This window comes from Pseudoliparis swirei, chromosome 21 (genome assembly GCF_029220125.1).
Source record: "Pseudoliparis swirei isolate HS2019 ecotype Mariana Trench chromosome 21, NWPU_hadal_v1, whole genome shotgun sequence".
Taxonomy (NCBI): Eukaryota; Metazoa; Chordata; class Actinopteri; order Perciformes; family Liparidae; genus Pseudoliparis; species Pseudoliparis swirei.
In genome coordinates this window covers 15,180,174-15,205,709 of record NC_079408.1, presented here as the reverse complement: position 1 = coordinate 15,205,709, position 25,536 = coordinate 15,180,174, and the positions used below count along the sequence as shown (strand labels likewise).

General features: G+C 41.2%; 1 protein-coding gene and 3 long non-coding RNA genes across 4 annotated transcripts; 3 read left to right on the top strand and 1 right to left on the bottom strand.

The window, feature by feature from the left end:
- LOC130211629 (uncharacterized) lies at positions 1 to 1,267 on the top strand. The gene is made up of 3 exons (XR_008835112.1): positions 1 to 188; positions 717 to 863; positions 1,058 to 1,267. It is a non-coding gene; the product is annotated as an uncharacterized LOC130211629 (long non-coding RNA).
- Positions 1,268 to 4,900: 3,633 nt separating this feature from the next.
- LOC130211628 (tyrosine-protein phosphatase non-receptor type 13-like) lies at positions 4,901 to 5,546 on the bottom strand. Its single transcript, XM_056442503.1, has 3 exons — positions 5,418 to 5,546; positions 5,265 to 5,327; positions 4,901 to 5,168 (listed from the first exon to the last, which is right to left on the bottom strand). The coding sequence occupies exons 1-3, from the start codon at positions 5,532 to 5,534 to the stop codon at positions 5,091 to 5,093; spliced, it is 258 nt and encodes an 85-aa protein (XP_056298478.1). The 5' UTR covers positions 5,535 to 5,546; the 3' UTR covers positions 4,901 to 5,090.
- Positions 5,547 to 19,103: 13,557 nt separating this feature from the next.
- On the top strand, positions 19,104 to 20,038 carry LOC130211630 (uncharacterized). Its single transcript, XR_008835113.1, has 3 exons — positions 19,104 to 19,225; positions 19,305 to 19,498; positions 20,025 to 20,038. It is a non-coding gene; the product is annotated as an uncharacterized LOC130211630 (long non-coding RNA).
- Positions 20,039 to 20,043: 5 nt separating this feature from the next.
- Positions 20,044 to 21,195, top strand: LOC130211631 (uncharacterized). The gene is made up of 3 exons (XR_008835114.1): positions 20,044 to 20,173; positions 20,368 to 20,572; positions 20,735 to 21,195. It is a non-coding gene; the product is annotated as an uncharacterized LOC130211631 (long non-coding RNA).
- The last annotated feature ends 4,341 nt before the right edge of the window (positions 21,196 to 25,536 follow it).

Genomic DNA, 25,536 nt, shown 5'->3' with positions numbered 1-25,536 from the left:
AGGAACCTCAACCCTGTTCCTTACCATGCAGCCTATGTGGGTCACAAAATCCACATGGACCAAAATGAGAAGATTGTCATGTTTGGCGTGACTCATGTGCTGGCAATAGATGGCTTCTCCAGCAAAATTGTTGGACAAGCTACTATGCCTGTAAAGAACAACCTCACCATCTACAATGACGTTTACAGGTAATTGAAAACACTGTTGTCCTTGTACCCTAAACATTACAAATCATCCCATTTTATGAGGTGTTTTAACAGGGTGTCTGTGGGTCCTTAAAACAAAAAATGCATTTAAAATGAAATATCTTACAATTTCTTGAATACCATTTTGTCAGCTCTGAAAAATGTACTTGATTAGGAAGAGACGCACATTTTCGAAAGTGGATTTAAATTCAATATGGCTTGTTAATGTATTAAAAGAAAATGCTCAACTTAAGTGGGATTAGTCGCATGTGAAAACCTTCATAATATACTGTATATTTTTTTAGTTTGGATTTGAATCAACGTATTAAATTGCATTCATATTGGTCTAAAAAAGGACTTAAATTAAACTTATTGAAAACTACAGAAACCCTTTTTAAGCAGCAAGTTACAACTCATCTCACCTCATCAGTACCTGATAACACAAGACCTACTACACATTTTGTAAATGTATCTGACACCATTAGCCTTACCCTCCATACTGCTGTCTGCCAATGTTATGTTTTCTTGCAGGAGTGCAGTAATGGAATATGGGATGTGGGACCAGGTCAGAGTGGATCATGGAAGGAGTTCTACCTCACTCTTTTCATGCAGGAGAAGTTGGCCAGCCACCGCCACAACACTGAAAGGCCACCATATCTCCAAACACCATCGACAAAGGTGATCGACATACAATGGTTTTGCTGATTATAAAGTTAATCAACATGTAATTAAATAACTATTTCACACTTTCATTAATTATTCAGAATGGTTAACTGAAGATATTGAAATGTGTGAAAGTAAGTTAGTCTGGGGGGGCGGGAAAAATATTTGTTTATCAAGAATCTGAAAATGTCTCTATTTTGCAATGACAGAATCACAGAATCGAGAGAATCTGGCCAGAAATTAACAACCGAGTTAACTACCCGTTGAAAGCTGCATTGGTCCAACTGGTGGATCAGGAGGAGCTGGACATGGAGGACCAGATGACTCGGTTCTGTGTGTCATCTTTGACATGCCAGTTGGCCCAGATCGGTGTTAACCGAACTGTGCAAGCATGGAATGCACACAGGATTCCTGGTATGTCTTCGGTTGGTCTTTCAAGCCTTTTTTAATGTGAATAATTATTTTCAAAATGTTTCACGATTGAATGTTTCTTAAACATGTTTAATCAAATACTAGAAGGAGCATGTTGCAATACATGGCATGGTTGTGACAGCCACATTGAATTATTATTATTACAGGGGGGATACCAAATGACTTGGCCAGAGATGGATGCCCAAAGAAGCTGTCGACAGACCTTTTGCCAAATGCATCTGTGGCTGCAGACTGGTACGACCAGGAAGTGGGCTCACTAACACGAGTGTCAGACTTTGGCACCAACCCGTTTCCAAGTTCACAGGACCAGGAAGCTGCAGTGAGGGAATTTGCTCTGCAGTGCCCTGATACAAGTGTCCTGCTGGACAATGCAGTGAATAATCTGCCACAACCATTCAAAGATGGACTCAAAGGCCTCATCGACATCTCAAGGAGAAATTGTCAACGCTGATGTTTTTTTGTGTGTCCAAATTGTTATTGTCTGTGCTTTTTATTTGGTTCAACTGACGGATGTTTTTCTTTTCTTCAAATGTTGGGGTTTAAAGGAGAAATATGTTCTTTTGAATAAACACTTATGTCTTCAAAGTCTGGCACGAATTTCATTTTTAATCTCTAATGGGAAAGGCTGGACCTGTAACACCAACTATTGAGAGTGACACGGTGTGTTGACCCCCTGCCCTGTAAGGCACTGGAAGATGGCTTGTTCAGCGACCTCTGACCTAGGTAACAAACTTACACCCCAAAATATACACACACAAGACGGTTGCAGCCGGTTTAGGGCGGTGAAGCCATGATAACTTCATACATTAGCCACCATCGTATCACTTGTTTCAGGCTCATAAGTCGGTCTCCCGACAGCCGGGTATCACAGATTTGAACCCAGTGTGAAGATTTCCCACTGGAGGAGGACCCGATGTGGTTGGGAACCTCGCTTGTTTATGAAGGGCAGCTTAAGGACCCTGACACCCTCAGTTTGGATGCCAATCTGATACCTATTGCTTCACTAAGAACACAGCTGATGTCTGAGCACTACAATCAAACAGCAGGAACAAACATCAATGATAAACAATCTGAGCCAACCTATAAATCACATAATACTAAACACCATTTTGACCTGAGCTTGTAGCAGGTATAAAGCTTCAGTGAAGCTCAGTCAGACAGTTCATACATCTGACATTCACTTTTCATTTGGAACAGCTCTTGGAAGGCAAAACTTTGATGATGTAAATCATGCGAGCAGATTAACTGCAGATGGAAGAATCAGAGGAATTGAGATCCAGCAATGCAATGCTACCACTAATTCTGAAGGCTTCCTCTTTTAGGGAGTAGTTAACTTGTGCTTGACATAAAGAATTAGAAAATACCAAAGATTCTCTTTCTTTACTAATCTAGAAGTGTGCAGATGTCATTGGATCAGATATAAGTAGGCTACATGTGAGCTGCTGCTCTAAACTAAAGGCCATGACCTGTTAGGCCTACTCTGAGCTAAACCTGTTGCTATTAGCTAAACAAGGCCATGACTTGCTGCTCTAAACTAAAGAAGGCCATGGCCTGTTGCTCTGAGCTAAAGAAGGCTCTGAGCTGAATATGGCTTATCTAAATGTACATGCAGAGATATAGCCACACGGCTAAACACAGACAACTCCTAACAATCACTACTATAAACTATGTGAGACATCTTAGAGATGTGAGAGGAGCTTTGCTCTCCATGTTTCAGTCTGATACAATAACTCATGGAGTCAACTCCTCAGAACATGTTCACACACAACAGAGCTCCATCCTTCTGGAGACCAAAGTACTACATGATGATGATGTGATGTAGTCAGAGGGCTAAGACTGCAGAGTAACAACAGAACAGGTTACATGTTGATGATGATTTAGTTTATTTCAATCAGCAAAATATACAACACTCATAATTCAACAAATGAAGAAAGTGGCTGACCGAAAGGGTCGAGGCTGAATCTAACGAGCTTATAAGTGCCCTAACCTATGATTTCTCGAAAAAACTTATTTCAAAGAATCATATATATATATATATATATATATATATATATATACACACATACATACATATACACACACACACATATATACATATAAACACACACACTATACATACACACATACATAAATACACATATACATATAAACACACACACTATACATACACACACATGCATATAAACATAAAACGAAAAACAAAACAAAAAACGTGTCCCCATTAACCGTTGATGTAATGATGATGTAGTAATGAAGGTTACAGGTGAAGCACAGGTGGTGCTGTGACTGGGTGCGAACTGAAGGCTGCTTAATAAGAAAAAATCAACTGTCTCTTTATTTTCAATTGTCAATATGTATTGCCTCGTGGTCATCATATCCTCACTCTTCCATGTGGAATGTTTAGTTCCAAAATGACCCAAATAAAACAAGTAAATACATGATGTATACAACTATGCTGGAAATTAACCATGAACATAAATATCAGAGGAAATAAACGGCATTAAATACATATGTATCAATAACAGGTATACTGCCATCTAGCGGTATAAAGGTGAACCGTTTACTCTGCGGTGGAAATATAGTCTCTGCACAGAAACATTACTTTGATTAATCTATATTAGGAACTGTGTTGCATCAAACAATGCAACGATTAAGTGAGAAGGTGATTCTTGCTGTGTAGGCTACATGAATATTAAACTTCCGTCGTCACCACTGTCGCTAACATATCCAGGTTTAATTCTTTATTCTTTATATTGACTAATTAATATTCTTCTAACGTTACCCTGCTATGTGTTTGCATCGTTAAAATATCCCCGTTTAATTATTTATTCTTTATATTGATTAATTAATATTCTTCTAAGGTTAATACGAATATGTATCACTGGCTTTTATTTTGACTTCATTTTAAGCACTTCCGTTCTGTCGTTTTTGGTTTCAGACGGCAGAAACGAAATACGGAGGTGGTATTCCGTTTTTCCGTTTTTGGTTTTCAAACGGAAAACGAAAAAACCACGTGATTTCCGTATTCCGTATTTGGAATGAAACGAAAAAACCAAATAACATTACGTACACGGACCTAACTGTCTGCTGCAGGTGATGCTGATACCCGAGAGGCCGGAGCTGTTCGGCAGCTCGGACAAGTTAGCGAGCCAGGAGGCCGTTGCAGCTTCTCTTCCTCATCTGAATTAGGATAATGTGTCTATAAATTATAAAGACAACATATTTGATTCTTTTTTCTGAAATAAAACTTTTCTCCACATTCCACTTAAAATATAGGCAGTTTAATTTTCAGGAGATGAATATGTACACTTTTAATTTCATCATTTACCTCAGGCAGTAAGCAATTACTGTATAATAGATTTACAAAGCAAATACTGACATAGTATTCTGTCAAGGCATATTCCAGCATCAAAGTAGGATTCAAAATACACAAGTACAGTTTTGTTCCACATAATATATGAAATCATTTATCACTTTCATTACTATTTTAAAAATATCCAAGAATTTGTGAGAAAAAGAAAGAAAATATTAGTGTTCTCTTGTAGGGGACAATAAGAAAATACAATCAGCAGTTCTCATAAATGCATTGAAAAGTAGTAGCAGCCAATGAGAGCGAGAAAGATAGAGGGAGAGAGCACTCAAAAAGAAAACATAAAAATATAGACTTCTTTAAAAGGATGTACTCTCAAGGAACTGGATATTTTAAGGCATTTAAAAAAAACATGGAATGTAATTTGGCAATTTCTGCCGGTGTCAACGCTTCTCCACTTTTGTTTTGATCTGTGTGACTCAGTCTCTTTACGACGGCTACTATCCAGAGATGTTTTCCTCCGCTTGAAGGCATCTGAGGACGTACAGGATCACTTGATAGCAGAACACATATTGCTCCTGTAAAAAAAGAAGAACAAAACAAGGGAAAATGAACCAAACAGATGATCAGAGCAGTTAAGAATCAAGCTATTTAAATAAAACTTTAAAGCTCACCTCTGTCTGGATCATTCCTTGCCTCTGAAGCCTCATGTTCCTGACCACATCTGAAAGGTCAAACTAAGCAAAGAAGAGACGAATAAATAAAAAACAGAACCTCACTTTATGAAACAACACACAATACAAACGTGATAAAGATCGTCCGCTTACATCGGCGTCTTTACTGATGAGACCCAGGACCACGTCGATACAGATGAGGGTTCCCGATCGGCCGATGCCCGCGCTGCAGTGGGAGACGATGGGCCCCGATCGGTGGACGTGCCTCATGTAGGAAATGAAGGTGAGATGTGAGAGGAGCTTTGCTCTCCATGTTTCAGTCTGATACAATAACTCATGGAGTCAACTCCTCAGAACATGTTCACACAACACAGAGCTCCATCCTTCTGGAGACCAGAGGACTACATGATGATGATGTGATGTAGTCAGAGGAGTAAGACAGCAGTCACAACAGAACAGGTTACATGTTGATGATGATTTAGTTTATTTCAATCAGCAAAATATACAACACTCATAATTCAACAAATGAAGAAAGTGGCTGACCGAAAGGGTCGAGGATGCAGCTAACGAGCTTATAAGTGCCCTAACCTATGATTTCTCGAAAAAACTTATTTCAAAGAATCATATATATATATATATATATATATACACACATACATACGTATACATATACATACATATACACATATATACATATAAACACACACACTATACATACACACACATGCATATAAACATAAAACGAAAGCAAAACAAAAAACGTGTCCCCATTAACCGTTGATGTAATGATGATGTAGTAATGAAGGTTACAGGTGAAGCACAGGTGGTGCTGTGACTGGGTGCTAACTGAACGCTGCTTAATAAGAAAAACTCAACTGTCTCTTTATTTTTCAATTGTCAATATGTATTGCCTCGTGGTCATCATATCCTCACTCTTCCATGTGGGAATGTTTAGTTCCAAAATGACCCAAATAAAACAAGTAAATACTAGTGCTGTGAAAAATAACGCGTTAACTCAGTTAATTCAATTTCAGGTTTAACTATATATTTTTTTTAAACGCATTTAACGCATGCGCAGAATGAGCTTCCAATCCGTCTGTTGTTGGTCGTCGGGACGAAAAAAAAGTCACTTGCAAAATGAGCTTCCAATCCACCACTTCAATCTGAACTCTGTCCGCTCTCATGCAGACGGTCTGTTCATCGGTAATGATCCTTCCGCAGGTTCACCTCCGGAAACCTTGTTACGACTTTTACTTCCTGTAGATCAGGGGTCTCAACACGTCGATCGCGACCTGCCAGTCGATCGCGGCGTAGTGTCGGTAGATCGCATGACATTAAAGAGATTGGCCCGCCCCCTGACATGTTCTCTAGAGCACGTCTTTGTTCTTTTATTAAACTAAACGTCTGTTGTTGATCGTATCTCCACAGCAGCATGTCATTTCTGTCTCTTCGCGTTGCGTTAACACTTATCGATCTCCGTCTCGCGCGCCACAGAGCTCCGTGCGCGCGCATCGGAACGAGCAAAAAAAGAGTCACTTGTCAATCTGTCCACCTGTCCGTGTCCGGGCGGTGAGGTTTCAGCTTTGCAGCGGTGTCCCCGCCGTCCCTTTCATCACGGCCCAGTTCATGAAGAAAACCACACAGTCAGTTTGCCTCAGCAGCTGCTAGAGGAAGACTAGAGGCCTTTAGATTGTATCATGGTGGAGTTAATGGTTGACAAACAAGAGACAAATGCTCTGTTTAACCCTCCTGTTACCTTTACATTTACTCATATTTTACCCTCGGGTCAATTTGACCAGCAATTAAAACCTTTCAGAAAATTATTAGAATTAATATTGCTTCCCAAGTTTAAGTGTGAGGTACTTTATGTTTGTTTGTTGACTACCTAAATAGCCCTTTAAATAAAAAAGTTGATATTTCTTATATGTTTGACACAGTGAAAAACAGCCTGGGGTCAAATTGACCCCAAAGAACACCGACATTAAACATTGAATGGGGTCAAATTGACCCGAAAGGTAACAGGAGGGTTAAACATTCTGTTTAGGATGAAGATGTATTAATGTTCCATATGGAAGAAAACTGCTAAATAACTGCTGAGTTGCAGCACCATTGTATAGAAGAATGTATAAATGTATATATCTGTCTTTTGTCATAAATCTCTATGTTCTCACAAAATATACCGAGAATATCGGTAATATGTGATTAATCATGATTAATCCACAAAAACCTGTGATTAACCCGATTAAAATTTGTAATCGTTTCACAGCCCTAGTAAATACATGATGTATACAACTATGCTGGAAATTAACCATGAACATAATAAAAGCCAGTGATACATATTCATATTGACCTTAGAAGAATATTAATTAATCAATATAAAGAATAAATAATTAAACCGGGATATTTTAACGATGCAAACACATAGCAGGGTAATGTTAGAAGAATATAATTTAGTCAATATAAAGAATAAATAATTAAACCTGGATATGTTAGCGACAGTGGTGACGACGGGAAGTTTAATATTCATGTACACAGCAAGAATCACCTTCTCACTTAATTGTTGCATTGTTTGATGCAACACAGTTCCTAATATAGATTAATCAAAGTAATGTTTCTGTGCAGAGACTATATTTCCACCGCAGAGTAAACGGTTCACCTTTATACCGCTAGATGGCAGTATACCTGTTATTGATACATATGTATTTAATGCCGTTTATTTCCTCTGATATTTATGTTCATGGTTAATTTCCAGCATAGTTGTATACATCATGTATTTACTTGTTTTATTTGGGTCATTTGGAACTAAACATTCCCACATGGAAGAGTGAGGATATGATGACCACGAGGCAATACATATTGACAATTGAAAAATAAAGAGACAGTTGAGTTTTTCTTATTAAGCAGCGTTCAGTTAGCACCCAGTCACAGCACCACCTGTGCTTCACCTGTAACCTTCATTACTACATCATTACATCAACGGTTAATAGGGACACGTTTTTTGTTTTGTTTTTCGTTTTATGTTTATATGCATGTGTGTGTATGTATAGTGTGTGTGTTTATATGTATATATGTGTATATGTATACGTATGTATGTGTGTGAATATGTATGTATATGTATGTGTATGTATATGTAACGTATGTATGTGTGTGTATATATATCCATATATATATATGATTCTTTGAAATTCGTTTTTTCGAGAAATCATAGGTTAATTGTTGTTGAATTATGATTGTTGTATATTTTGCTGATCGAAATAAACTAAATCATCATCAACATGCAACCTGTTCTGTTGTGACTCTGCTGTCAGTCTTCCTCTGACTACATCACATCATCATCAACATGTTCATAAGAGTAGCCACAAATCACCCATACCTGATGTGATTGATCTTGTTCTGACCAATACATTCAATAACACTGCAGTTGAGCAGCTGAGCAGCACAAAGCAGATTTTCATAATCAGTCCTCCAACAAGTCAGACAGAGCTGTGTGTTTATAACAACCAACGTGTTACTCAGTCACAAGAATAAACAAATTACTCTAAATGAAATGCAGGGCAAGTTATGGTCAAATAATAAACTGTTCAAACACATTTATTGGACATGTAACACAATAACAGAAGGACATCGAACAATAAAGAAGAAAAACAGAACCATTTATAAAATACAAAATTAGTGGCCGATGGTGTCCGAACACATCAACCACTTCCCCATCCCTGTGATGGCAAAGTAGTTGGAGGAAAATTCCTCATCCCTGCACTTGGGGCAGTGTGTGCTGGTGGCGGACCACGGTCAGCACACCCTGCACCCAATGAGGCTTCTGCAGCATTGGGCGACCACCGGCTCGTCCATGACATCTGCAAGATGAACCATTTAGTGAATTCATGGAATGAAAGTCGAAAGCACTTTTCATAAAAGAGATCTATATCTGTTGACACTGCTAAGTGAAACATTTATGTTTTCCATCTAATGTTTCTAACTGGGATATGATGAAATATTAGCGGGTCCATTTCAAAAGGCAAACATGTTATTTTGACAATTCTTTCCCCTTATTATTCTTATTCTTGTTTGCATGATAACAATATTATCTGACTTTAATTGAATATATTGATACACATTGTGTCTGCCGGCTGCGGCTTCATTGATAGATATAAATATATCTGACCAAAGCTTGGCAGTGCGAAGTTGGTTTGTAAGAATGAACCCACTGATGGGACTGGGCAGTTAGAAGTGGGTAGAGCAATGACTTTAATGCTGCAGAATATGGCTTTATACAGAAATAATCTAAAAGTCACAAACCTCGACAGATCAGGCACTGAAATGTGGCCCTCACGGAGGTCACCTGGGCGTCAGTCAGGGCCACCGTGTTGATTTTGTTAGCCCGGGCATAGTCCCCGAGCTCCATCAGCGTCTGCGTGACCGCTGGCAGCTTCTGCTGCCCGCAACAGCTTCTCCACGTTCTTTACGTGTTCATCATCTATGCGTCTGGGGAGATGAGGGAGATAGATATATAAAAACTGAGTTTAGAAAATTAAAAGTTCAAGGAGGTAATTAGCTGTATCTGTAGCTGTTGACCGTTCATAACTACAGTTCAGGTTGTCACATACTAAGTAATATCATTCTTTTTTAAATAATTAGTACTGCACCTTAAAAACAAAGGAAAGCATTTTAGTCTATCACACTCATCCCCTCTTCACAGTGCATTGTAATGAGCAATGCTCAGCTCTAGAGTTGGTTTTGGTCAAAACAAACCTGGAAAAAATTCGGCTGACATGGGCAGGTGCACGTCCTGCACGGACAGCAGACGCCACAGGCCTGGCTGCATGGCGGAAGAGGGGTGGGGCTGGCTGCAGGCCTGCTGTGGCCGTTGAGGCTGGGGTCTCTTCTCCACAAACCTCATACCGTCCACCAGCAGTGAGGTCTCCAGAGACACCAAAGTAGCCACTGGTAGTGGGAACCAGGACATTGCCGACATCGTCAATAATGTAAATGCTGCCTGGTGTCAGCTGAAAATACAGAGATGACAACATCTTTATATCAGTTCTTTTTTACTATACTTCTGTCATACAGGTGTGTGTGTGTGTGTGTGTGTGTGTGTGTGTGTGTGTGTGTGTGTGAGCGTGCATGAGCTAAAAAAGACAGAATTATCTGCTATACTTCATTTCAGCTACGGGGTGCTGAATAAATTAATGTTACTCAAATTCTTTCCAAACTCGTTCCAGTCTTTTCTTTGACATTGTTTTCGACATCAATCTTAATCCTGGCCTCAGTTAAAGCCCCATTATGGAGTTTTCCTTTAGCACCCCTTCAGTTTTGAGGTATTTAACGTTTACTTCAGTGTCGTAAATACCCAGTTACGATAGATGCATTATAGATCCTGTCTTGTAAAAAGCTACATAAAAGCTACCTATACTGTAGCTGCGAGCGTGGACTGGCACTATATGACATTGCGTAATCACTGCCAGAAAGCAGGTCGAAGTACATCCGCCCGGAGCGGGCGCCTCAGAATCTTACATAGCGGAGTTATTTCCCCACGATGGCAATGGCGGAGCCGCAAATCGCCATATTAAAAGTCATTGTAGCGGCACAATTATTTTCAAGCTGTTATTTTAAGGTACAATTGTTACATACTGTTACTTTAAACTGATTTAGTGTCACCTGGGAATAAATAATGAACTCAGAGAACAGAATGATATCTGATGTTTAAACACTCGGAGACATCAGAGCCATCATTTCAAAAAGTCCGCGAACCCTGACCGCCCGCTGGCAGCATGGTTTCCCGAGCTGGACCGAAATCGTATGCAGGAGCATATCTTTAAATCAGCTTAATCTTGATATTTTAAGTGGAATTGTATTGTAATGTTAGCTAAAATGAACTTGAATTGGTACTGAATCTAAACTAAAATACAAATATCTAAATACCCAATTTATGGTGCAACATTTTACATTTTGTACTAACCTTAAATATTCGGACAGCGTTGTCCAGGGTTACGTCAATTCTCGGACCTGAGTTCCTTGGTCCTCTCAAAGAGCTACTTTATCATCCATGTTTGAGATAGAAAGAAAGAAAAGACTGGAAAGAGTTTCACGGAAAACCTGTCACTCTAGCTTTCCTGTTACCAACAGTAAACTCCAACGTGCTCTGGTCACCTGGTTGCAGGGTTGCCAGGTCTGTGTGACAAAACCAGCCAATGGCCAATCAAAACCAGCCCAAATACCAGCCCAATATCAGAACTCAAAATATGCCCGTGCCAAACCATATACACTACCGTTCAAAAGTTTGGGGTCACTTAGAAATGTCTTTATTTTTCAAAGAAGCACTGTTTTTCAAGAAATATAACATTAAATTAATAAAAAATACACTCTCTCCATTGTTAATGTGGTAAATTAATATTCACGGTGGAAGTGTCTGGTTTCTAATGAAATATCTCCATAGGTGTATAGAGGCCCATTTACAGCACCGATCACTCCAGTGTTCTAATGGTACATTGTGTTTGCTAATCGCCTTAGAAGACTAATATCTGATTAGAAAACCCTTGTGCAATTATGCTAGCACATGAAAACAGTTATGATGGTGATATAAGCTATACAACTGGCCTTCCTTTGAGCTTGAAGTTTGAATGGGTGCTAGTGAGAGTCCTGTGTGCGGATGTGTCGGCGTGTACGTGCTGATCTGGAGTCAGTTTGGTAGGATTTGGGTATTAATAAATTATTTAATTTGGTTGGTTAATAAGCAATACTTATAAAGTAGGGGGAAAGTGAGAAGATGAGAAACATTGTTTAGTCTAGAAAGTGCCCGTGCTTCATGTAGGGTGATGATCATCAGGATCATCAGGATGGAGATGGTTCCCATAATAACCACCTGGTTCTTTTGTTTGAAGTCTGAAATGTCTAGCACTTTATACATGCGGCTTTTGAACAGGAGTGTATGTGTGCGTGTTGGGATGTGTCGTGTGTGTGTGTGTGTGTGTGTGTGTTTTGAAACATATGGTTGGAGGAGCAAGAAAGACTGTCCCACATTTACAAAGAAACAAATGGTCAATTTGACCCAACATAACAGGAGGGTTAAATGTCGTTGACACTACAAAGGGTTGCATTTTGGGTAACTGAGTTTATTCTGTGTTTATCTCCAGTAGACGTGTTTGCCACTGCCACCCTTTTGCACTGAAGCACGCAAGATGGACTCCAGCCTGTTACCTTACTTAGATATTGTACAACAAATGATGCATAGTGGCTGTAGTGATGTGGACATAAAAAAAACACTTGATATTTGAATGTGGCTGCGTAGAGGCGTCCGTGGCCAATATTCGGAAGTTTTGTAAAGACCACGGGTTAAAAAGACAGCGAGTGACGGACCAACAACTTGAAGCTGCAGTCTCCAATGCAATAACACAGGTAGGGTGCAGTTAATTTATTTGCGTGAAAAAATGCATACAACGAAACTGTTACGACCTCAGACACTTAGGAAGTAGGACCCAATTGCACGACCCGGGAGACAGAGATAAAGTATTTGTAAGTACTTTATTTTTCGGTTCTGCAGTGAACAAAATGAAAGCGCTCACGTAGTGAGGGATCAAAAACTTTTCAAGAGCATAACATAACCCGACCTGATCATGGCAAAAGACCAGACGAACTGACAAGCCACACTGGGAGACACGCTAATTTAAGCACATGGCAATACGACACAGGTGCGACCAATCAGGGCGGGCTGACACTGATGAGCATAGGAGACAGGTGTGATGACAGGTGAAAACAATCAGGAAGCCTGGAATGAGAGAAAGCGAACATAAATGACATGAACCTCTCTAGCATATCTGTCGGTGCACAACAGTACCCCCCCCTCTAGGGCCAACTCCTGATGGCCCAGGCTGATTGTAAAGTCGTGGATAAGAGTCTTGTCTCGATAAATGAAGCAGCTATCCAGCTTCTAGCCTCAGGACCGTAACCCTTCCAGTCTACCAGGAATTGCTTGCCCTCCCTATTACGGACCTCCAGTAGCTTACGGACCTTGTAGCGTCACCCCTTCAAAGAACTTGGGCGGTGGAGGGGCTTGGAGGCGGAACAAGTGTGCTCTCACACACCGGCTTGATCTTACTAACGTGAAACGTTGGGTGCACTCTCAAGGTCCTGGGAGTTGCAAGCGTACCGGCCGGGTTGATGACTCTGGACACTGGAAGCGGACCCACAAATCTCGGAGCCAGTTTCTTTGAGGCGACATGGGTGGTAAGTCTTTGGTAGAGAGCCAAACCTTTTGGCCTGGACTGTAGGAGGAGCGACCCTGCGATGAGCGTCCGCAAAGCCTTCATCCGAGCTGAACTGGAGAAGAGACTGGCGAGCACCAGCCCAAACTCTGCGACAACGTCTGATCATGGCATGTGCCGATGGAACCCTCACCTCTTCCTCGTTGTTAGGGAAAAGTGGAGGCTGGAAACCATTGACACAATGGAATGGAGAGAGACCTGTGGCCGCCGGGAAGGGTATTGTGGGCAACCTCGACCCATGTGAGGTGATCACTCAGGTGGTCTGGTTCGGGAGGCGAGACAACGTGCGTAGTCTCTAGTTCTTGGTTCAGACGCTCCGACTGTCCATTTGACTGAGGGTGATATCCTGATGACAGGCTGACGGTGGCACCTATGAGTCGACAAAACTCTTTCCAGAAGGCGGAAATGAATTGTGGACCCCTGTCAGAAACAATGTCATTAGGGAATCCATGGATCCTGAACACGTGATTCATCATGACCTCTGCGGTGACTTTGGCAGAGGGAAGCTTGGTCAATGAGCCATCTTTGAAAATCGATCAACCACTGTTAGAACCGTAGTCTTGCCTCTGGATGAGGGAAATCCTGTCACAAAATCCATCGAAATGTGTGACCAAGGACGATGGGGAATCGGCAGCGGCTGGAGCAAGCCCATCTTAACTTGAGATGAGGTCTTATTACACGCACACACCGGACAAGCCGCTACATACTCGGCCACATTTTTCTTCATGGATGGCCACCAGAAACGTTGTTGAATCCTGAACATTGTTCTTGCTACTCCCGGATGGCACGAAAGCACAGATGAGTGAGCCCAGTGGATGACCTTGGGTGAAGAGCCTCAGGAACAAACAGCAGATTGTTGGGACACTCGCTAGGCGCTGGATTCATGACATTTGCCTCTTTAACGTCTGACTCCACTTGCCAGGAAAAGGCTCCGATCACCCGGTTAAGTGGAAGGATGGTCTTGGGCTCTACGCAAGTGGTTCGGGATCGTAAAGACGAGACAAAGCATCGGGTTTTGATTCTGAGACCGGGACGAAAAGAGAGTGTGAAGTTGAATCTACTAAAGAAAAGTGTCCACCTGGCCTGACGGGAGTTGAGACGCTTAGCCTTTCTTATATATTCTAGATTCTTGTGATCTGTCCAGACTAAAACAGTTGCTCTGCACCCTCTAGCCAGTGTCTCCATTCCTCGAGGGCAGCTTTTACAGCTAACAATTCCTTGTTTCCCACGTCATAATTCCGCTCTGCCGTTGTCAACTTCGCGACAGGTAAGCACATGGATGCATCTTGTTGTCTTCTGCAGAACGTTGAGACAGTACTCCTCCAATTCCCTCATTGGAAGCATCCACCTCGACCATAAACTGGCGCTGGGGATCTGGAATGGTGAGTATGGGAGCTGATGTGAATCTATCTCTGAGAAGTTTGAAAGCAAGATCCGCCTGGGGTCCACTTGAAGGAACCTTAGGAGAAGTCAGAACATGCAGAGGAGCAGCAACAGAACTGAAATTCCTAATAAACTTCCTATAGAAGTTAGCAAATCCTAGGAACTGCTGAACCTTTTCCTGGAGTCTGGTGTGGGCCACTGGGATACTGCACTGACTTTCGCAGGATCCATTTGGATATGATTAGGTGAGACTATGTATCCTAAGAAAGACACCTCTTCTGTGTGGAACTCGCACTTCTCTGCCTTGACATATAGCTGATTATCCAGTAGTTTCTGCAAAACTTGGCGGACATGGTTAACGTGAGATTTAGCGTCTGGGGAGAAAATCAGTATGTCATCCAGATACACAAACACTGAAATATTCAAGAATTCCAAAACCTCATTCACAAAAGCTTGAAAACAGCGGTGCATTGCACAGTCCAAAAGGCATTACCAAGTACTCATAGTGACCATTCTGAGTGTTGAATCCAGTCTTCCACTCATCCCTTGTTTTATTCTAACCAAGTGATATGCATTTCTTAAATCCAACTTGGTGAATATCTTGGCCGTTTGAAGCAGTTCAAAAGCAGATGACATGAGTGGCAGAGGATAGCGGTTCTTCACCGTAATGTCATTTAGTGGACTGTAGTCTATGCAAGGTCTCAGAGACCCGTCTTTCTTTTCCACAAAAAAAAATCCCGCTCCGGCTGGAGACGATGAAGGACGGATAATCCCTGATTTGAGTGAAGAGGAGATGTATTCATCCATTGCTGTTCTCTCAGGTCTCGAAATCGAGTAAGTCTCCCCTTGGGAATGGGGCTCTGCACGAGATCAATGGGACAGTCAAAATCTCGGTGAGGAGGTAGCGACAAGGCTTTAGACTTGTTAAAAGCTTCTTTTAAATCATGGTAACAGGAAGGTACCTTCTGTAGATCAGGATAGTCAGGGTGATCTATAATGATCCTACTAGAGTCTGTTGGTGCATTAACAGGTTGCGAAAGTTTACACCTGCCCTTACAATCCTCTCCCCATTCCTTAACTTTCCTGAAGGCCAGTCTATGTGAGGATTGTGGATCTTCAGCCAAGGAAACCCCAAAATAATCGGGTACTGATTCGACTCAAAATATGAAATTGCATGCTCTCGGTATGGTCCTTATTTATAGTAATCCGTATGGGCTCAGTGCAATGGGTAACTGTGAACAACAAGCGGCCGTCTAAGGCACTGGCACTAACAGGATGAGATAGCGGGACAGTTTTATCTTTAGCTGTTTGACTAGGCCCCAGTCTATAAGGCTTCGTCAGCCCCTGAGTCTATTAACACACCCTGGTCAATGGTCTGATTGTTAATACAAATGTCTACCTGAGTAACAGGTCGAGGAGGGAAGTCTGCGGAAACTTGCTCACCAGCGCCCTCCTTTTGACTGGTGAGCACGATCTTTCCCGGCACGAAGCGAGTTGATGACCCGGCTGGCCGCAGTAGAAACAGCAACCCTCCGTGAGACGGCGCTGCCTCTCCTCCAGAGAAAGCCTGGTTCTTCCAAGCTGCATGGGTTCACGGAGTCATTCGGAAGTGTAGTCCTCTGATGGTCCGGTAACATGAGCTGGAAATCCTCCGCTGGCGGCGCGACCCTCCGAGGCGAATTCTGGAAGCTGGGAATAACATCTCGGTTGCGTCGGCGCTCCCTCTCTCTTTCGAAGACGGTTATCGATCCGGATGGCCACAGCGATGAGGATTCCAGATCCCGGGTGTCTCCAGTGGAGCCAGCTGGTCCTTTATCGGTTCCGAAAGTCCTGTCATGAAGGCGTCACGAAGAGCCGGAACATTCCATCCGCTGTCCGATGCTGCTGTACGAAACTCGATGGCATAATCAACCACCTGACGGTTGAGCTGACGTATTTGAAACAGTCTTCTGCTGGCCTCCGTAGCAGGCGATGAGTGGTCAAAATGCGCCTCATAGTCTCTATGAAATCGGCCAATGAGTAACATAGTTCGGTGTCTCTAGACCATTCTGCAGTAGCCCAGGCTGCAGCTCTTCCCGTTAAATGAGACACAATAAACGCCACTTTACCATGCTCAGATAAAAAAGCTGCTGGGTTGTGTTGAAAATGCAGATCACACTGTACCAGAAAGGCTCTGCAATTCGAAGAGTCTCCGGAAAATCTCTCCGGAAGAGCCAGCCGTAATGGGAGGAAACAGCCTGACCTGGGTCGTCAGCTGGAGTATTGACAGGCAAATTCTCAGCTGTGGATGACGTCACCGGAGGAGCAGTCTGTTGATGAGTGAAAAAATTATTTATTTGGGCAACCAGTTGTTGCATCTGTGTAGATAATTCTTCCTGAACCCCGGCCTGGCGTCCTCTCAGCTCTTGTATTTCCCGGCTGACTTTGTCCAGTTTTTCCTCGTGATGAAAAATCGTCACGCCCTGTACCGACAGAGCGGCGTGAAGCGTTCTTGGGTCGGCTGGGTCCATAATGTGGTCAGTTCGTTCTGTTACGACCTCAGACACTTAGGAAGTAGGACCCAATTGCGACCGGAGACAGAGATAAAGTAATTGTAAGTAATTTATTTTTCGGTTCTGCAGTGAACTACATGAAAGCGCTCACGTAGTGAGGATCAAAACTTTTCAAGAGCATAACATAACCCGACCTGATCATGGCAAAAGACCAGACAGACTGACAAGGAACACTGGGAGACAGGGGAATTTAAGCACATGGTAACAAGACACAGGTGGGACCAATCAGGGGCGGGGCTGACACTGATGAGCATAGGAGACAGGTGTGATGACAGGTGAAAACAATCAGGAAGCCTGGAATGAGAGAAAGCGAACATAAATGACATGAACCTCTCTAGCATATCTGTCGGTGCACAACAGAAACTATAAGTGTGTGTAAGGTTAGTATGTTATACTTTAACCCTCCTGTTATGTTTGTTTCTTACATACAGCCGTCATGCTCCCGGGTCAGTTTGACCCAAAAGTGGTCAGAAACAAAAAAATCTTAATAACTATAGTTTGTACCTCATCACCAACACCATTACTAACAATCCAATCAGTTTTTAGTGGAATTGAGTTATTCACCCCTCCATAGATTTAATGAAAAATACATGTTCAAACAATTTTTTAGGTACATTGAATAAATCTAAATTAAATTGCATTAGTTTACTATAACATGTATATTCTCCTACATTTTATTACCATTTAGTAGAAAAATTTCATGGGGTGATGTAGATAAATAGAGATGAGACACCTGTGTTCAGGGTCATAATGACCCGCCCACTAAAAATCAAGCCAAATGAGTCATAAAGGATTTGTATTGAAAGTAAACTTTAGTTATGTTTATTTTTAGTGTTAAGATGCATAAATTATGTTATAAAAGATGACCAAAGGCCAGCACATAGTCATCCTCTTGGTGCAGTCGTATGGATCTGCAGAAATGTCACTCTTGCCTGTCTTCAAAACTTGAGAGCCCTGAACAGGGTGTGTCACTCTCAGTCACCCAGTCTATTAGAAGTACTAGAGCACCATATTTATTAGGAGAGACATGAAAGAAAGCCTTACCTTAGTGTCCCATGTCCAATAAAGGTGTATTTAGGGGGAAAATGAGAAACATTTGTAAAGTGTGGTTCTCGTGGGGTGATGGCCGGGCACACAGGCAGGATATAGATGGTTCATACAAACAGATGGTAAGAAAGACTGTCCCACATTTACAAAGAGGGGGGGGGGGACTCCATAATAGCTATTGTATTTAGTAGTTATATAGTTATTGTAACACGGTCCGAAAACTGTGCAGCTCCACGCAGCTCCAGCCGCAAATACCTGCCGTAAGTGTGATCCATGTGACGTCATTCTGTAACTTGCTTGTATTTATTACAATAACAAATGATAACGACATCTTTTAACATTAAAGTTAGACACAGATCTGATTAAAGGTCAACATCTGAATCCAACTAAATAATGTAGCCTACTGCTAATTAAATTAGTCTCTTACAACTATGAAAATGTATCGAGTAAAACATGTTTAAACTGCAACTAGTTTTCATAATCATCTATAATTCAAAACACTTAACAATTAATTGTAATTTAATTGGAGTTGAAGTTGACATTTCATGGCTTAACATTACAATGCAACATGTATTCCTTTCTTTATCTTCAGTGTGGTCCTACCTATGGCAGGAAAATGATGACTGGGAGTCTTGCAGCTGCAGGTGTCTTCGCATCAGAGGGTCGTGTTGGAGCTGTTTTGCGCAACATTCACCCACCTTACCATAAGGCACGATGCCAGGTTTTTGTTTTTTTTCTCAAATTAGAATATGTTGTGCTATTCAATAAGGTCATGATGTTCTTTTTTGTCTGTGTTTAAGGGAGCAAGGAACCTCAACCCTCTTCCTTACCATGCAGCCTATGTGGGTCACAAAATCCACATGGACCAAAATGAGAAGATTGTCATGTTTGGCGTGACTCATGTGCTGGCAATAGATGGCTTCTCCAGCAAAATTGTTGGACAAGCTACTATGCCTGTAAAGAACAACCTCACCATCTACAATGACGTTTACAGGTAATTGAAAAGACTGTTGTCCTTGTACCCTAAACATTACAAATCATCCCCATTTTATGAGGTGTTTTAACAGGGTGTCTGTGGGTCCTTAAAAACAAAAAAATGCATTTAAAATTAAATATCTTACAATTTCTTGAATACCATTTTGTCAGCTCTGAAAAATGCACTTGATTAGGAAGAGACGCACATTTTCGAAAGTGGATTTAAATTCAATATGGCTTGTTAATGTATTAAAAGAAAATGCTCAACTTAAGTGGGATTAGTCGCATGTGAAAACCTTCATAATATAATTTTTTTTAGTTTGGATTTGAATCAACGTATTAAATTGCATTCATATTGGTCTAAAAAAGGACTTAAATTAAACTTATTGAAAACTACAGAAACCCTTTTTAAGCAGCAAGTTAAAACTCATCTCACCTCATCAGTACCTGATAACACAAGACCGACTACACATTTTGTAAATGTATCTGACACCATTAGCCTTACCCTCCATACTGCTGTCTGCCAATGTTATGTTTTCTTGCAGGAGTGCAGTAATGGGAATATGGGATGTGGGACCAGGTCAGAGTGGATCATGGAAAGGACTTCTACCTCACTCTTTTCATGCAGGAGAAGTTGGCCAGCCACCGCCACAACACTGAAAGGCCACCATATCTCCAAACACCATCGACAAAGGTGATCGACATACAATGGTTTTGCTGATTATAAAGTTAATCAACATGTAATTAAATAACTATTTCACACTTTCATTAATTATTCAGAATGGTTAACTGAAGATATTGAAATGTGTGAAAGTAAGTTAGTCTGGGAGGGCGGGGAAAATATTTGTTTATCAAGAATCTGAAAATGTCTCTATTTTGCAATGACAGAATCACAGAATTGAGAGAATCTGGCCAGAAATCAACAACCGGGTTAACTACCCATTGAAAGCTGCATTGGTCCAACTGGTGGATCAGGAGGAGCTGGACATGGAGGACCAGATGACTCGGTTCTGTGTGTCATCTTTGACATGCCAGTTGGCCCAGATCGGTGTTAACCGACCTGTGCAAGCATGGAATGCACACAGGATTCCTGGTATGTCTTCGGGTTGGTCTTTCAAGCCTTTTTTAATGTGAATAATTATTTTCAAAATGTTTTACTATTGAATGTTTCTAAAACATGTTTAATCAAATACTAGAAGGAGCATGTTGCAATACATGGCATGGTTGTGACAGCCACATTGAATTATTATTACAGGGAGGGGGATACCAAATTACTTGGCCAGAGATGGATGCCCAAATAAGCTGTCGACAGACCTTTTGCCAAATGCATCTGTGGCTGCAGACTGGTACGACCAGGAAGTGGGCTCACTGACAGAGTGTCAGACTTTGGCACCAACCCATTTCCAAGTTTACAGGACCAGGAAGCTGCAGTGAGTGAATTTGCTCTGCAGTGCCCTGATACAAGTGTACTGCTGGACAATGCAGTGAATAATCTGCCACAACCGTTCAAAGATGGACTCAAAGGCCTCATCGACATCTCAAGGAGAAATTGTCAACGCTGATGTTTTTGTGTGTCTAAGTTGTTCTTGTCTGTGCTTTTTAATTGGTTCAACTGACGGAATGTTTTTTTCTTTTCTTCAAATGTTGGGGGTCTAAAGGGAGAAATATGTTCTTTTTGAATAAACACTTCTGTTGTCTTCAAAGTCTGGCACGAATTTCATTTTTAATCTGTAATGGGAAAGTCTGGACCTGTAACACCAACTATTGATAGTGACACGGTGTGTTGACCCCCTGCCAGTGTGAGTAAGGCACTGGAAGATGGCTTGTTCAGTGACCTCTGACCTAGGTAACAAACGTACACTCCAAAATATACACACACAAGACGGTTGCAGCCGGTTTAGGGCGGTGAAGCCATGATAACTTCATACATCAGCCAGCATCGTATCACTTGTTTCAGGCTCATAAGTCGGTCTCCCCGACAGCCGGGTATCACAGATTTGGACCCAGTGTGAAGATTTCCCACTGGAGGAGGACACCTATGTGGTTGGGAACCTCGCTTGTTTATGAAGGGCAGCTTAAGGACCCTGACACCCTCAGTTTGGATGCCAATCTGACACCTATTGCTTCACTAAGAACACAGCTGATGTCTGAGCACTACAATCAAACAGCAGGAACAAACATCAATGATAAACAATCTGAGCCAACCTATAAATCACATCATACTAAACACCATTTTGACCTGAGCTTGTAGCAGGTATAAAGCTTCAGTGGAAGCTCAGTCAGGACGGTTCATACATCTGACATTCACTTTTCATTTGGAACAGCTCTTGGAAGGCAACACTTTGATGATGTAAATCATGTGAGCAGATTAACTGCAGATGGAAGAATCAGAGGAATTGAGATCCAGCAATACAATTCAAATACAGGAATGTAATCCTAATGCAATGCTACCACTAATTCTGAATGCTCCCTCTTTTAGGGGAGTAGTTAACTTGTGCTTGACATAAATAATTAGAAAATACCAAAGATTGTCTTTCTTTACGAATCTAGAAGTGTGCAGATGTCATTGGATCAGATATAAGTACATGTGAGCTGCTGCTCTGAGCTAAACAAGGCCATGACCTGTTGCTCTGAGCTAAACCTGTTGCTATAAGCTAAACAAGGTCATGACCTGTTGCTCTATAAGCTAAAGAAGGTCATGACCTGTTGCTCTATAAGCTAAACAAGGCTCTGAGCTGAATATGGCTTATCTAAATGTACATGCAGAGATATAGCCATACGGCTAAACACAGACAACAACGCCAATCACTACTATAAACTATGTGAGACATGTTAGAGATGTGAGAGGAGCTGTGCTCTCCATGTTTCACTCTGATACAATAACTCATGGAGTCAACTCCTCAAAACATGTTCACACACAACACAGAGCTCCATCCTTCTGGAGACCAAAGTACTACATGATGATGATGTGATGTAGTCAGAGGAGTAAATACACTGACAGCAGAGTCACAACAGAACAGGTTACATGTTTATGATGATTTAGTTTATTTCGATCAGCAAAATATACAACAATCATAATTCAACAAAAGAAGAAAGTGGCTGACCGAAAGGGTCGAGGCTGAAGCTAACGAGCTTATAAGTGCCCTAACCTATGATTTCTCGAAAAAACTTATTTCAAAGAATCATATACAGGACTGTCTCAGAAAATTAGAATATTGTGATGAAGTTCTTTATTTTCTGTAATGCAATTAAAAAAACAAAAATGTCATGCATTCTGGATTCATTACAAATCAACTGAAATATTGCAAGCCTTTTATTCTGATTTATTGCTGATTATGGCTTACAGCAGAAAAATATATATAGAATATCTCTGAAATACTATATAAAATACTAGTATTAAACAAATATTGTCTAATTAACTCGAAACACCTGCAAGGGTTTCCTGAGCCTTGACAAACACTCAGCTGTTATAAATCTTTTTAACTTGGTCTGAGGAAATATTAAAATTTTATGAGATAGGATTTTAGAGTGAGTTTTAAGCTGTAAGCCATAATCAGCAATAAAAGAATAAAGGCCAATTTCCAGTTTTGTAATGAAAGAATGCATGACATTTTGTTTTAAATAAGAACAAATCATAAACTAGAATATACAATAAACAATTAACTATTTAATCTATATACATACATTTATACATATACATACATATATACACACATATACATATATACATATACATACACACATATAAACATAAAACGAAAACAAAAAAAAAAGCGTGTGTCCTCTATAGGCCTGGGTGAGAGGCGGCAGTGTTCAGACCAGTCCTGACTTCCAGCATCCTGTGAAATAAAGCCTTTTCTGGGCCTTTTTCACCGTGGCTGTGGTGTGAAGAGTCCAGCTCAGGTCAGATGTCACCTGCATTCCCAGGAATCCAGTATCCTGTCAGCCCTCTCCACGTCCGGAGATGATGAGAGGCTGTAGAGGTCTTCTTCCTGTTTAAAGAAATGGTCATTTCTTTCCGTTTGACCAGTGCTTTCTCCATGTTGTTCCCCATAATGCCCGATTGACTCATCCCGCTGTGTTCAGGATAGGGATGGGCATCGAGAACCGGTTCTGTTTTAGAACCGGTTCCCAGTGAACCGATTGTTTGGGATCGTTAGCCAAATTCTTTAACGGTTCTGCTAACGGTCCTCTGTGGCGTTCGTTGCGCATGCGCAAACTTTTTTAGTTTCTTCAGACTGCAGCAAACATGGCAACGAGGCAGAAGCGCTCTAAAGTTTGGCTCTATTTCACAAGACAAAATGACAACTACGCCACTTGTAACGTGTGTAAAAAGTCTATTTCGTCGAAGGGAGGAAATACAACTAATATGAAGAAGCATTTGAACACAGCATGGAATTAAATGACAGGAATGTCGTGTGTTCGATGCAGCAGCTCAGCTAACGTCGGCGCTTCATCTCTTTCTGTCCAAGGTAAACTCCTCAAAAGTGATCACAACCACTCACTGTGTGAAGCAATTTGCCTTTATTGTGTGTAGTCGATCAAGTTATCTTCTGTCCTTCGTTTGAAGCACACATTTGAGCTCCGGCATTGGTCTCCCATTATCGATCACTTCACGTTTGGATTGAAAGTCCAGTTTTGAGAAATGTTTGATCGTAACGGTATTAATTATCGGAGGGCGTGTGTTATCAGCAAACGTTCGCGTTATCGTGTTAACCCATTATTAAACTGAGCATATCGATTTTTAATCCATTATTAAACTTAGCATATAGCTACGCTAGCTTAGCTACAGAATCTTCCATTGTCAGCCCCCTACATTGAGGCAGAGGTCGTGTTTGCCTCCCCTCTTAAAGCAACACTATGTAACTTTTGGACCTTAAAATAACAGCAAAAAAAAAAAGTGCCGCTACAATGACTTTTAATATGACGATTTGCGTCTCCACTATTGCCAACGGGGGTCTGTGGGCAAATAACTCCGCTATGTAAGATTCTGGAGCCGCCCGGTACATCCGGCGGATGTACTCGACCTGCTTTCTGGCAGTGATTACGCAATGACATAAAGTGCCACTCCACGCTCGCAGCTACAGTATAAGGGTAGCTTTGTTATGTAGCTTTTTGGTGTTGTCAACAATATTGTATTCGATCACACGTACTCCACATTTGCAGTCCCCCAAAACAAAAGTAAATGACCGCACGCGCGCACGCGCACCCCCCCCCCCCCTCACTGGGTATTTACGACACACTGAAATCGATACCTAAATACCTAAAAACCTGAAGGGAGCGCCAAAAGGGAAAAGTTACATAGTGTTGCTTTAATGTGGCTTTATGTCAGCTCAGCAAATTCAGCGATTTTGTTATTGCCATTTGTTTCATTGTGTAAACCAGCTTTCACTATATAAATAATCTCCATTGCCATCCAATTTAGCTGATGAGGTTCAGAGTCAGACCGGTTCAGAGGCTGGTCGTCTGTCTGGGTCGCAGGCTACAGCACGTCTTGTACACCTCCTCATATCTTTGTGTTCATCCTCCACCCCATCTGAGAGAGTGTTCTCCACGGCTGGAGACACAATAAGTCCTGAGAGATCGCGTATCCTCCCGGAGAAAGCAGACATGCTTATTTTTCTGCACAAGAATTGTTGATGATCCATACAATTGATGGTTGGACACTTGGTATTTGCCACTGCTAGTTTCATTTTTGGCAGCTCAGTTCATATACCCTTTAAAAAAAAGGAAGGAGCACTGTAATTTCTAGGAACATGTTTAAATTAAACAGAATACATTTTATTTAAGTTATGTAAGTTTTATTTTAAGTTCAAGAGTAATATCGTATAAATGTTTTTGGTTATTTAAAAAAAGTAAATGTATGTATACATACTGTGTGTGCAGCATTATATAAAAGAAAATTAATGTGAATAAACCCGTTTGTGCTCTTTTTTCCACCCCTTGCCCAAAAGAATCGATAAGAGAATCGATAAGGAATCGAATCGATAAGCAGGAATAGATAAGGTATCGGAATCGTTAAAATCTTATCAATTCTCATCCCTAGTCATCGGCGTA

What these genes read in the sequence shown, in the direction of transcription:
- LOC130211628 (XM_056442503.1), bottom strand. Translation starts at nt 5,534, where the DNA reads ATGAGGCACGTCCACCGATCGGGGCCCATCGTCTCCCACTGCAGCGCG. An exon ending in TCATCAGTAAAGACGCCGAT is followed by an intron (nt 5,328 to 5,417) that starts GTAAGCGGACGA and finishes TTCTTTGCTTAG; the next exon opens with TTTGACCTTTCAGATGTGGT. An exon ending in AAGGAATGATCCAGACAGAG is followed by an intron (nt 5,169 to 5,264) that starts GTGAGCTTTAAA and finishes CTTTTTTTACAG; the next exon opens with GAGCAATATGTGTTCTGCTA.